At 42.6% G+C, this 13,966-nt stretch overlaps 1 protein-coding gene across 1 annotated transcript; it reads left to right on the top strand.

Annotated features, from left to right (window-relative positions):
• Positions 1 to 2,438: 2,438 nt before the first annotated feature.
• On the top strand, positions 2,439 to 10,551 carry LOC104632868 (coagulation factor X). Its single transcript, XM_075739717.1, has 5 exons — positions 2,439 to 2,571; positions 5,126 to 5,257; positions 7,235 to 7,410; positions 8,122 to 8,239; positions 9,301 to 10,551. The coding sequence occupies exons 1-5, from the start codon at positions 2,493 to 2,495 to the stop codon at positions 9,846 to 9,848; spliced, it is 1,053 nt and encodes a 350-aa protein (XP_075595832.1). The 5' UTR covers positions 2,439 to 2,492; the 3' UTR covers positions 9,849 to 10,551.
• The last annotated feature ends 3,415 nt before the right edge of the window (positions 10,552 to 13,966 follow it).

The raw sequence follows: 13,966 nt of genomic DNA, 5'->3' as shown, positions 1-13,966 counted from the left end.
GCAATCATGGCACTTGCTGGGTTTTATTGGCAACTGGTGTGTATATACGTCCGTGTCAAGCCAAGTAGCACTTTGAGAGCAAGCACAGAGCTGGTTTAACAGATGGGTATGCAAGAGGGTGATGAAAGTCCATGTTTGTGTGTGCGCAACATGACTGTGCTTACAAGAGAAGTGTCATTATTCTGCAGAGTATGAGAGACTGTCCTTGGGCTTTGCAATCGGAGTTTGTTTGTCTTTTACAAGCAAAACTGGTTCCTAGAGAGCCTTTCATCCTGTGCCATGGTGCCTATAGTGCCCAAGGCTCAAGGGCTTTATATCCATTCCTCATTTTGTAACAGTGGCTCTGCCATGCTGAGAGGACATGAGTGCAACATCTGTTTGCATCTTGGCCCCCTGCCAAAGCCCATAACCACCTCTAGGGCTTCTAAGAAAAGAAAGAATTAAATCACACTTTTTTTTTAATGTAGGCTAATACTTTGGGGGTAATTTCACACAGCAAAATTTGAACAGATTATAAAATCCAGGCAAGAGGTAAGAGCACACAGTTGCTCAGTAAACTGGTGGATTTTAAAATACCGGAGCTCCTCACAGCAAGCAAACACTGCTGGTTTAGGCAAGAGCTGACCTTTACCAAGGATGGTGAAAGGAGATGCTCTAAGCTACTCTCTAGCACTCAGGCTTCCTCCACCTTCAAGGAAAAGCCAGTCCTGAGAAGAAAGGGAAGAAAGGAAGGATGGTAAGTAAAGAGCGCAATCACTTTGAGGCTTTGGAAAGGACTGGTATGAAGAATAAAAAGGTAAGACGTTGCTCAGGCCTAGTGCAAGATTATGGGCAAGAGAGTCTTGTGCACGAGGCACTGGGCTTTGAAAAAATGAGGCTTCTTTAGAATAAAATAGAGGAGAAAAAAAAATCTGAGGAGAAACATAGCAATAGCCTTCATGTGCGCAAAAGTCTGCTGCAGAGATGTAGGGACTGATCAGGTCTTTGTGTCTGTGGTGAAGATAAAAAGACATAGCACATCTCAGTTGCAGCAAGAAAGTTTCGGGGACATCCTAAGTGGAAGCAATTTCCCAGAAGAATCCTTCGCTGGAGCCTTGGCCAACGTGCCAACAATAATAGAGGTAAACTTGATCCCTTGTGGGCTCAGTAGGCTGGGCCGGGTGATCCTGGAGGTCTTGCCAGCCCCTGTTTTCTGTGCTTCCAGGTGAGCCACACAAGCAAAGGGTCACAGTTATGGCCATGCATTCGTGAGCTATGCTAGCACAGTACTAAGCAAGGTTTTCCTTCCTCTTTACTGCTCCCTGGCACAGGTGACTTGCCTGACAGTGTTGTCTTCTGTAGGCAAAGCCCCAGAACACAAGGCCCTGTCAACAGCTATCCCCATGGAGTGGTGTGAGCCAAAAAACCCCAACCAAACCAAACAACCCACAACATCCAGAATAAGATGGAAATTGATGCATTTGTGAAAGTATGTTCTGGCCTGGTGCTTGTGACAGAGACTGGATTTTGTGTATCCCAGAAGCAACATGCAACTTGCTGCATCTGTAGAGGATACCTGCTTACCAGCTCCACCAGATTCAAAGGCTTCACCTACAAGCATGACCATCAATTTCACCTTACTTAAAGCATTTCAAACTACAGTGGTTTGCAATAAAAGAGACCAAAACCTTATGCAATACCTTATAGGACTAACCCAGAAAAAAAGCCTGACTTTTCCCTCTTGTTTTTTCTTCTTCTGATTAGCTCCATGCTTTACTTGCTTCCTAAGGCACTAGCAGAGCTGGGAGGCAACATCTTTCCAAAATGCTTACTGAACTCTACAAATTTGGTGCCCTGAGCTGCTTTTCACTTCTGAGCCACTTTCCTGCTTCTTTCCAGCCTGCAGAAGGCACAAAGCTCTGGCTCTGGTTGTTCTGTCTTCCTTGGAGCATGGGCAACAGCCAGATCACTTACTCTAGCACCTTGCTGCCTGGCTAATAAAGGTTTCTTAGGGAGATTTTGTCCACATTTTCTGAAGATGTAGAGCCACCCACAGTGGATAAGGAGAGAGGGAATAGCCGTAGACCGTGGTCTTGCAGAGAAAACCACTATATGGCAGCATGGTATCGGGTGTTTCGGTAGCATAACTAAGTTTAACCATGCAACCACATGTTATTCTACTGAGGCAGAACCTGCCATGGTTTATGGACTCCCCTCTTCCTGAGGAGCCTGAAATGCACAGGTGTCACAGCCTTGGTGGCAAACACACGCTGCTCAGGCAGGAGAGAGGGGCTTTGCTGACACAAAGCGCCTGCAAGCTACCAGGGTGGCATTGCTGCAGCACAGTGGCTTTTTTCTGTTTTAACATTGTCCCATGCTGACGTTGAGCCCAGGCTTTGCTCTTAGAGGTTTTTTTCTCATGAGTTAATGACCTTTGCACTGTAGCGTTTCTCATTTAGCAGGTGCCCCAGAGCCCTGCAGAGAAACCAGTGGGAGACGTGTGGTGAGCTCGGATGATGGCAATGGCAGGCCATCGTGGGACAATGTGGCTTCTTCCTGTTGTCCTCCTTTTCCTTCAGATGGTGCACACAGGTATGGCGTTTGCTTTAACTTGGCTTTGCGCTGCTTTGCCTAAACCACACAGGTAATTATTTGCCATTATTTGTGCTTTGTGGACCAGAGTGACATGAGTGAAAAGCTGGTAGCTTTGCTTTCTCACCCACCTTGCTCCCATTTGTCTGCTGCAGTGCAATAATATCCAGGGCTGAGTCACTGGGGGAATACTATTTTGGACTGAAATAATTGTATCAGTGTAAAATACAGGGTTAATATGTCAATATGCAGGGCTTTCAAACTGACAGCACAATGTGCTATTCTTATATCCTCAAAAAATGTGATAATTAAATAATCCTTACTATCATTCATAAGCTATTGGGTGACCAAATGAACTCCACAAGGTTTAACAGTGCAGAGGGGAACAAGAACCCTACACTGTCACCCACTGTGCTTGTCTAAGTCTCAACACAAACATTGCATCTCCACTTTTGAGGCTGGACCCTGAGATGCTTCTCTACAGAGTAAGTGTGTGAATCATACTGCAGACATGATGCATGCCTTGTTGTTTAATTTTGCTGTAAAAGTCACTTGGTGATTACAGAGGGCTAACTGGAGACAAGTGAACAAACACCTGAGTCATCCACATTACAAGAGCTGGGAATTAGAGGGACATTTTGACATCCCAGAGGTGAGGGGGTAAAGGTACTTAGTGGGACACAGGTTGCCCTGACAATCTTCAGGATATTTCGAGGAAAATTTTCTCATACAAACATGTAGAAAGCAATTTTCAGTGCACTCACCTACATTTGATTTTGATCAACAGACTAGAAGTGGCTGACAATGCAAAGACAGAAGATGACTTTAATAAAACTAACTGTAAAATGACAGAGCTCATGAAGGAAGTAAAGAAAAGAATAAGAGAATAAAATTAATCTATCTTTTAAAAGAGAGAAAGATCAAGCTACTTCTAAAAACCTCCACAAAAACCCAAAGTGTAAGGCACGTGTCCAAACTATCCCAAGGTCAAGAAAGGACAGGAGGATTAATTAAAATCATGAGCTACTTCTTCATAACCTGACCTCCAGAAGGAAGTATAGAAAAAAACGAGGTCTGTATAAAAGAATTGCAAACATCTTGGCATAAAACCAGAAATGCTAAGGAGTAGATAAAATAGGATAAACATGATGTGAAAATCAAGAGCTGATCTAAGTGTATGGCTATTGGAAAGGAGACCAAGAGGAATGTCAGCCTGTTCCCAATGGAGAAGAAAATCTTTATTCCTTAAGGTACCAGATTACTCGCATCCAACAAGGAAGAAAGAAATTGCTGAGTTGCACTAGTCAGGAGCAAATCACATCAACCTCCTCCAAGGACAGGAAAATAGGCTAGGTGGCTGCAAAAGATGCAGTACATGTCAAGTCTCTCCATTAAGGGAGGCTTCTAACATAATTTTATATAATGCTTTTATCGTAACAGAAAGAGAAACACTGGTCTGAACGAAACTACTGTAAGTTTGGTGCACATCTGGTTGAGAAACTGTGCTAACTGGTTGAAAGATTATATGGAGTGCAGGGCTCCACACAGGTGAGCCTGAGGACCTCTGATATTTGGTATTTTCCACAGTGACATGCAAGATGGAAGAGAGTGTTTACTCACTGCATTTGTAGCTCATTCCAGACTAGAAGGATTACCATAAGTGGAAATGAGAGTTCAAGACAATCTTGTGAAACTGGAACAGTGGTCCAACATAAATAGGAGGCAATTCAGTAAATACAAAAACAAAATTTCACCCTCTGTCCCACAACACACAACCAAGGAAATTTGTAAAATATGTAATAAAAGCAAAAAGTCTTCTCCGTTTTCATGAGGATGAACAGCTAGGGCAAGAAGTAATGGGATCCCACCACTCTGAGGGACACTCAGGTTAGATATTAGGAAAAACTTTTTAGATGTTATAGTTAGGGAGTGGATTAAGCTGTGTGGGTGAGCTGTGGAATCTCATTGTGAATCTGTAGGAACAGGTTAGACAGCACCTGCTGGAACTGGTTTACTTCTCCTTGCTCTCACACTGCTACTGCCAGGAAGAGGTCTCCCATTCTGCAAGTGCTCTTGCAATGCCAGGGACTGAGCTAAGGTGAGTAAGGTGAGTAGTAGGAGCTGTACATAGATGAAAAAGGAATATTGCAAGGGTATACTAAGAGTTAAATACTTCATTCATTACTGATACTTTAGTTGCTCCTAATTTTAGCCTCTTACCCACACCCAAGTTCATCTTTGCCTTAGTATGATGGCTGTTTGGGTGAGTATGGATTATCCCTTGCTTTGCCTTCAAGCTGCCAGTTATAGCTGGGAAACACAGCATAAGATGTAAAACAATAGTGATGTACCTAATGTTGACAGTTTACCATTTTTAAAATAATGATAGTTAAAATTGTCGTTATTACTAAGGCCTTTGGCAGGAATTGCACAGAATTTCCCAAAACGGTGAGGTGTTTGGCTAGTGTTTGCAAGTGAGGTTTTATGAGCTGCTTGTGCTTTTATGAAATCACCATGAATCTGTAACCTACCTATACATTTGTGTCCTTTGCAGTCATACCAAATGCATGTAAGGTCAACAATGGGAACTGTGAGCAGTTCTGCAAAACTGAAGATGAAGGAGTCGTATGTTCCTGTGCTGCTGGCTATGCCCTGGGCAGTGACAACAAAACCTGCGTTCCTGTAGGTACAAAGCCACACTTAAAGTTCATTCTATTGGACAAACATCACATCTTCACCACGTTTGGGAAGTGCTGGTGTGTTGCAGTGCCATCGTAGCATGAAGAATGATGTTAACTGTTTATGCCTTTCACATGGCTTGCTTGAGGTGTTGCCAACAGATTTAATAAGATCTTAGCTAAAGGTCATGATTTAAGTAACATCGAATTGTGCAACTGTTAGTGATGTGCAGAAACAAATATAGCTCATGGAAGTGTTCTGTGCAAGTGGGTGCATTCTTGGAGAGGACTGCAAAACCCATGTCCCAGCAGGTATGAAGCCATATGAGAAATTGGTGATTACAACGGGGATCAGGTTTCTCTTCTCTCACAGACTGAAACAGGCCTTTCATGCTTCAGGAGACGTTATTAGAAAGAAATGGGTTAGATTTATCATTGGTGAAAACTGGTGTCTATTTTTGAGGCTTCCGGGGTGTGCTGAACGCCTGCAGATCCAAACGAGTAGGAACCCAAGAGGCTTCTCCCTTTACAATACACAGTTCACAAGGATTCATTATAATTTCAGTGTAGTGACATAAAGTGATTGCAGTATATCTCACCTGTTTCCCCTCAAACATCATCTTTTCCATCTAAAAGGAATACAACCTGCCTTTCTATTTTCTTCTAAAAGCAGGTTTTCTACAGTTAACTTACAGTAACCTAAATACATGAATAACTACTGACATTGAATTTAAATCCATCAGTTTTGCCTGTATTCAAAGTGAACATTAACGATTATTAACCTTAGTCTATTCTTCATCGAAAGGGTTGCCAAGCACTGGAACAGGCTCCCCAGGGAAATGGTTAAGTCACCATCCCTGGAGGTATTTAGGAAGACCTGTAGATGTGGTGCTTAGGGACATGGTTTATTGGTGGACTTGGCAGTGCTAGGTTAACGGTTGGACTTGATGATCTTAAAGGTCTTTTCCAACCAAAATGATTCTATGATCCTGTCTGTCTGATGATATTTGCTATAATGCCCTTTGTAATTTAATACCAAATTTTTGTCATGAGCTTATAATTCTTAACATAGAATACTTTGCTGTGTTTCCCAATTACAAAAGATTTAATAACAACAGGTACTCAAAAATAGTGATGCCAGTAACAGAAGATATTTAACTTTTAAATACTTTGAAAATACTGAACTCACTTGCCCACTTGCTCAAAATTGGCAAGTTTTAGAAGTGGAAAAATATTTTCATTTTTCAACCATTCTGGTCCTTTTGCATTTGCAAAGTTTTTATTAAAGTCTTGAAAAATCTAGCAGAGCCAACCCTCATAAAGACACTTGAATATCTAATTAGATTGCAAAAGGCTGCTGTCAAGTTTTCCTCAAACTGTTAAGTGAGTTTTCTCTCATTTTCATAAAGAGTTGATTCCCTGAAAGTGGCCTGTTTCCCTGAAAACCATGTTCTTCCACTGTAGCTACCCATCTGTAACTCTAAAGGCTGCTTTTGACTGCAAACCCCATGTTCCAGCAAGTTTGAATAATTTCTTGCAATGAAGAACAACACGAGGTGCACTGGAAGGTAGATTTACTTTTCTGACCATGAAACTGTCCCTTATACCAAGGGCTCTGTCAGACAAACTCTGTTGAATGGCACTTTGGTGACAGAAATTGATTTCAACAGCAACTGTCTGTCCTTCTGCTCTGCTAGAGGTTACTGTCCCTTGCATGTCACTTGACTTGGTGCCTCAGGGACAGCACAGGCACCACCCCCCACAGAAATGGAAGACCGTGGTCCTCCACATCCTATATATTGGCTTAAATCAGCAAGAAAGGTAGATCTGAGCTAAAGTGAAGGCTGGTAACAGCAGCTGAAACTTCACAGCTGTTTGCTCAGTGTTATGGACAGGAACGTCTTGCTCTCCACATGCAACACGTGCCTCAAAGTCCCAGTACAATCCAGACATCAAGTATTAGTGTTTTGGTTTTGCCTTTGCAGTCAAGTTCCCGTGTGGTAAGCTTCAGAGAAGTCATGAAGCCAGTCAAGAGAAAGTCACAGGAACCACAGCAAGTCCAGATGCTCATCCTGAAAATGAGGAAACCACTGAGGCCTCAAGCAGCCATCCAGAGGTCACCGGGGAGGCTGACCATTTACCCAGCGCGTCCCCATGGCACGTAAGGCACCTTTGTCCTGAGATGTTAACACCTGACCCTGCTCACCAAGACCGGCAGCCATTTACTCTTCATCATGCTCATCCTCACTTGCCAAGGGGACCTAACTTGATTTGAGACAGACTTCCCTGGTGTCAACATTCTGGGTGGTCATTCCACTCTCCTGAGTACTGTGTGTCTGCATAGGTCTCCTACCATGAATGAAGTGGTGTCTCCGTTTCAGCATCAAGCAAATGCTGAGAGGAGGATGCTAGAAGTAGGGTTGCAGGTACGGGACGTAGAGCTGGGTGAGCCACAGGGCCCCTTCCCTGCCAGCCACCCCATTATTCAGGTTGCAGCATGGTGGTATCAGAAGAATAGTCTGAGTTCCTGTTGTGGCCAAGACTAAAGTGAAACAAAAAAACCCAAGCAGGAACAGTGCTATTACAATATTAACTATATTTTGTTTAAAAAATAGCAACCAAAAACTGATGGTAAAATAACTGAATGCAGAAACTCCGATTTGAGCCAGGAGAAAGGTCTGTCTTGACAAGTTTCCCACTGTGGTGGCTACACCTCAGTGTAACTCTCACCACCCCTGAATGAAGGATGCCTTTGACAGAAAATACATGTGAAAATGTCTACTTTAAGAAAATTGCTTGAATCTCAACTAGCTGTTCAGGATTTCTCTGTACATATGTTTTTGTGGTTTACCTTTCTTCTCTCTCTTTGCAGGCAGTCATAGTAAATAAGTACAATGAATGGTTTTGTGGGGGGACAATTCTGAACGAGTATTTTATACTTTCTGCAGCTCACTGCGTTAAGCAGTATAAAGACATACAGGTTCTGGTTGGTAAGTGCTTCTCATTTTGCCCTTTACTACAAAAATAAGAAACTGTCCCGTGTTCTGGTCTCCATGTGCAAGACACTGAACTCTGCCAGAGTTTTTCTTACCCTCTTGTTATTTCTCATTGCTTCATTTTGTCTCTTGATTAACGGTGAAATACATGTTCAACTTTGTGGAATGGACAGTTTAAGCTTGGCTTGGCCTAGTGTAGCTTGTATATGATAGAAGCCAAGTACAACCTGGGAAGGTATGCAGGCAAGTAAGGTTGAGCTGATGTAGTTAAATTGGTCTAACATGACACCTTTATGCAATTTCCTGTGTTGGTCAAACCTTGTAGAATTCCAGATGCCTCATTCAGATGTTAGCAATAACTGTTTTGACAGCATGTAGATACTAGTCTGAGACTGTTCCATACCTGAAACCTCAAATTTGTTATTTATTACTGTCATTTATGAAAAAAGTAGTTTATCACACTGAAACATGGTGTTCTGAGTCATAAAAATAGTACTCAGCCTACAATAGTAAGACAAAAATTGTGTTTGCCTAAACTCCAATTGTCTGTCCATTTAATTCCCAAAGAGACTTCATACAAATTGAGAATGACTAAATATTTATAAATTCATAAATTTTTGTATGCAGAACATTAAAGTTTTAAAAGACAATGAATATCTACTTCCCGTTTAAGTCTGGTTTACTATGTTGCTCTACATACGAGAGGGGCAAGGTCCTTCTCTTCTGAGTTGAGGTTTTGGTTGTATATCATAAGGGTGCCATTGGGAATATTGTAATGAAACCCTAAACTTTTATCAAAGCTTTCATTGAGAGTATTATTCTGATAGCAAAGTTCTAGTTTTCTACTTGCTTGGCATTTTGGCAGACCTCTAAAACCCCTCCAAAATGGGTATAAAATGCTACAGCATCAGGATACAGGACTGGTCTATTTTATTTGTACAGTACAATACCTATACAAAATGCAAGGGACTTTGGTCTCTTCTTTTATTGAGATGCAGTTTAGATTTATTTGTTTGTATTGTGTTATTAAAAACTACTTTAATAATCTGACACAGGGATGGTGGACAAAGAAAAGGAAGAGCCAAGTAGAGCAATGCACAGAGTGGAAAAAATAATTCCGCATGCTGAATTTAATAATAAAACCTATGACAGCGACATCGCCCTTCTGAAATTAGAGGAACCTATCACATTTTCTGAGGATGTTATCCCAGCATGCCTCCCAGAAAAAGACTTTGCTAACAATGTTCTGATGAGCCAAACATTTGGAATTGTCAGTGGCTTTGGGAGACCATTTGAACGTGCGCAGCTGGTCAAAAGAATGAAAGTGCTTCAAATCCCTTATGTGAACAGGCGTACTTGTAAGCTCGCCCTTTATAGCCCGGTCACAGAAAACATGTTCTGTGCTGGTTATGATAAAGATGGAAGAGATGCCTGCCAAGGAGATGGAGGAGGCCCCCATGTAACTCAATATAATGGCACTTATTTTGTCACTGGTATCATCAGCTGGGGAGAAGGGTGTGGAAGGCAAGGGAAATACGGAGTATACACCAAATTGTCAAAGTTCCTACCCTGGGTAAGAAGTATTTTGACAGAAGACTCTTAATGCTTTGACATTTAATCAACCTAATTGTTTTAGCCATCAGATTTGATCCCTAAGTGATATTTTCCTTTTTTTAACATGCTTGCTAAAATTCTGATAGTTTGTGCTTCCCTTAAAAGATGCCATCTATTCCTTCATGAGCTAATGCCTGATTTTCAGAACGTGGGTTTCAAACAGAGCTTACTGGTTTTGAACGATAATGAAATTTCTTCAAGTGGTTTAGGAACTCCTTCTGCTCTTGCTGTGATAAGCTAAATTTGTCTATTGGAGGCTTTGCCTGTGCTGATAAGCCCCCTCCCATTGCAATGAAAGTTGGAACTAACTCAAGATTTCTGTGGCAGTACACACTTTATAGAAACAAATCAGACCAGGATAATATCAAAGACAGGATCAGAATAGGACAGCATTTTAACAGCCTCTGGAAAAGCTAGCTAATTTTCTAGATTTATATACATGTACACAGGAAAAGCTAGAAAATGTGAAAAACACCCATGTATCCACAAGGGTCTAAATAACTGGGCATGTCACTAAATCAAATGAGTTGTTAGATGATGCTCATTGAATGGAAAGGCTTGATTATCATCACCTAAATCACTGGTGTCGTGGTATTTTCTTGCTTTCTTTCTGAGATACTTCCTTCACCAGCATTATTGATGTCATGATTTTAGCTATAATAAAGTGAATGCATTGCATATCCTAAAAATTACAATATTGTTGTATATCATCATTTATATAAAGCATTATTTCAGTTATTCACAACTGAAGAGTTTTTAAATCTACAAGGATAAATAATCTTTCGAGACTAAAGAAAAGCCTGAGTCTGTAATCAGCTGAACCTGACATCCTCTGTTTGCCTTATTTCAATCCAGAGGGAAAAAAAGACTTGTTTTTCAGCCAGCTCAGTGGTACATAAAAATAGTGAACTAGATATTAAGATATTTGAGTCCCTACAGAAAAATGAAGTACTCTGTGATATACTTTAAAAAGTGTGTCAGTAAATATTTTGGAAGAGAGGGAAAAGACAGATGTCACAAATGATATTATGGCATAAAGTGCGCAATATTTTTCTCATTCCCTGACTTCACAATATCCAGTTTGCAAGTGTGAAAGTCACCATTTTGGGGTAATTTTTAATATGGATTTTGTTGATCAGTTTGTAAGGAATAGGGCGGTTAAATTTGTCCTGTGATGACTGCCATCCTGTTCCTCTACAAAAAAACCTCAAAAAAATTGTGCTGGAGTCTGTTAGATTTGCATAATTTCCCCCCATTTTTCTCTGACACATCTCCTGAACTTCAGGACTGCTAAATGAGCTCAATCCTGGAGTGACAGCACATTGCAGGTCATGGCGTTCAAGGCACAGAAAGAAGGTCAGGCCCTGATGGCTGCATGTGCGACTCCCTGACATCACCGCTTCGAAGGACTTACCCCTGCTTGACTTCCCATAGGACCTCCATTGAAACCTCTGGTTATAGTTCAGCCCTAAACTATATATTGAGAGAGCTGAACCTGATACATGGAACTGCGGGCTGTGCTCAGGCGTGTCCCAGGGCCTACGGGGAGGCCATTGCACTGGGCTTGCGCTTGCTGACCCATTCCCTCATTGCCACCCATCTCTCCTTCTACCCAGCCCTGCATGACCACTTGCCCTGGCTCTGCAGCACCCCTAGTTTATTCATAACCTATTACAAAAGGCACGGAAACCTTCAACGGGCTTCAATCGCCATCTTTACCTCAGCGTGCATTCAGAGGAATCAGTCATCTGAGCTTCTCCTTCCTCACCTCCCAGTTTGCATTGCCAGGCATGAAACACCATCACCAACCTCCACAGATGTTCAGTACCAGGTAAGAACAAATTCTGTCTGCAGGGACAATTATCCCAGCTGCTTAATTGCAGAGAGAATTGTAGTTCTCACTTGGGACACAGACCAATGCACACAGCATCTGTGCTCTGCCTAAATGCTGTTTGAGTCCTCGCAGAGAAGACAAGTTTTAACTCAAGCCATCCTGGAAGATCTACTTGGAAAGTTGAGTAAGTTTTTTTTGCCATCATTTTTCAATATGGATGGATTTATTTTTTTTCGCCTGTCATAAATGCAGAAGTCAACTGCCACAAAGGCAATCCAGCAGTGTGGCAGTTGCACAAGGCCACAGAGCACGTCTCCCATGGACAGGGAGTCAGGTTTATGGCAGGAGCCACTTCCACCACCCAGTTACATCGGTGTGGGCTGTGGGTGGAAGCTCTCAGGGGCTGGCTTTGCACTGGCACTGCTGAGGTCAGGTCAGGGCTTACCTCCACCCAAATCTGTTGCTGAGGAAGTGACCGGCTGGTCATGGGAATGCCTTAAATCACAACATCTGGACACAGCTGCAGGGCTGCTGCTCCACGACCTCAGGGGAGACAATCAGGCAGAAGAGAGAGGAACAGGAAGCAGCATTAAAAAGTCTGAATTCCAGGTAAATTCCAAATGCTTTCTTACCTCCTCATTGCCCACTTCAGATTGTGTCAGTGTTCCAGGAGTCTGCCTGAAAATCCTCTGTTTAGGTTTCTCTGTAAGCCTTCCTTAACCATTTTTATCCTGAAGTCCAGGTTAGGGCAACGGAAAGATGTTATCAGAGAAAATGGGAGAAAAATCATAAAATCCTCATCCAAATGGCACAGACTCCAAAGTGATTTTTCTGAATTTTTCACAGGGGATCAGGATACTGCTCATCTTGGGGCAAAATTAACCACCTTATTAATCCCCCTTATCCATCACTGAAGCTGCATCTAGAAGCTTAAGTGAAATGGCCTTGTGTGTGCATGTGCTCTGCCATCCTCTGGCTGTTCCATACCCAGTTTTATTGCTTGCAATTTTGCTAGGGAAAAGGATATTAAGATAAAAGTGGAGAAAAAACAGGTAAAGAAACACAAAGGTGGAAGTAAAGAAGGAATGTATTTTAATAAATGAAATATTAACGACAATTTCTATTTTTAGCAATGTATGCACAGAAATTGAAAATGTCAGAGCTTGCATCTACAGAAATCACAGAACCATAGAAGGGTTTGGGTTGGAAGGGACCTCCAAAGATCATCTAGTTCCAACCCCCCTGCCATGGGCAGGGACACCCTCCACTAGACCACATTGCCCAAAGCCCCGTCCAACCTGAACTTGAACACTTCCAGGGAGGGGGGCAGATGTCAGAGTAGTTCCAAGTGGCTTTTTTTTTTGCTGCCAGGCTGCCAGGAGACTTGCACAACCTTGTGGCTAGGCTCAAGTCCTTGTTGTGGGTGCAGCATCCACAGGAGAGAATCAGAGCTCCCCGGGGTTACATTCCTCCCCCCTGCCAGCTCCCCCAGGATTTCCTGCCATCTGTAACCACACCAGAGGGGCAGTGCTGACACTCTGAAATGGCTGCAAGTTCCTCCATTTTTCAGAAATGTTGATGCGTTTTGAATTTGGCAAGAAAAGCTTTTTTTTTTTTCTTGCCGGTGGTGAGCAGAACTGGCTGATGACAGTCCAAGCATTCGACTGAATTATAACCAATTTTAACCGCGCTAGGGACTAACCCTTTGCAGAGTATGTGCTTCCTCTCCGCTGGCCGGGCAAAGTTCAGCTGACATTTTTTTTTTAGCTTCTGTACACACAAAGACCTGTGCTACTCATAAGCATGGATGCTGAAAACCTTGCTTCCTACGAGCAGAGTGTACATCGGCATGTAAATGGGATTAGCTTGTGGCACTCGTTGCTAGTTCTTGACCAAGACTGCACATGACCACGCTCACCTGGTTTCGACCGACTGGTACCTAGTCAGTGCTGAGGGATGCACTCCCGTTTTGCTGTTCCTAAACAGTTGTCTGCAAGGGAGCATTTCTTCTTTAATTTGAAAAAGCTCCCCTGTTCCTGAATCTGCTGCTTCCATTTCCATATCCTCAATGCAAAGAATAGCCTGAAGCTCCACAATATATCAGCTCTCTGGCAGAGGAATTACTGAGTTAAACCACAGTAAAACCTGGCCTCTGCCCTCTCTGTCTCTTTGAAGCTGGGAGTGAGTGCTGTGATTTACCTGCAGCTTCTCCACGGCTCTTCCCCATGTGGAGGGAGAGACCAGCTGGGCAGCGGGTGGCTGGTCACAGTCCC

This window comes from Balearica regulorum, chromosome 1 (genome assembly GCF_011004875.1).
Source record: "Balearica regulorum gibbericeps isolate bBalReg1 chromosome 1, bBalReg1.pri, whole genome shotgun sequence".
In the NCBI taxonomy this organism is placed as follows: domain Eukaryota; kingdom Metazoa; phylum Chordata; class Aves; order Gruiformes; family Gruidae; genus Balearica; species Balearica regulorum.
This window is presented reverse-complemented; position numbering and strand designations above follow the sequence as displayed.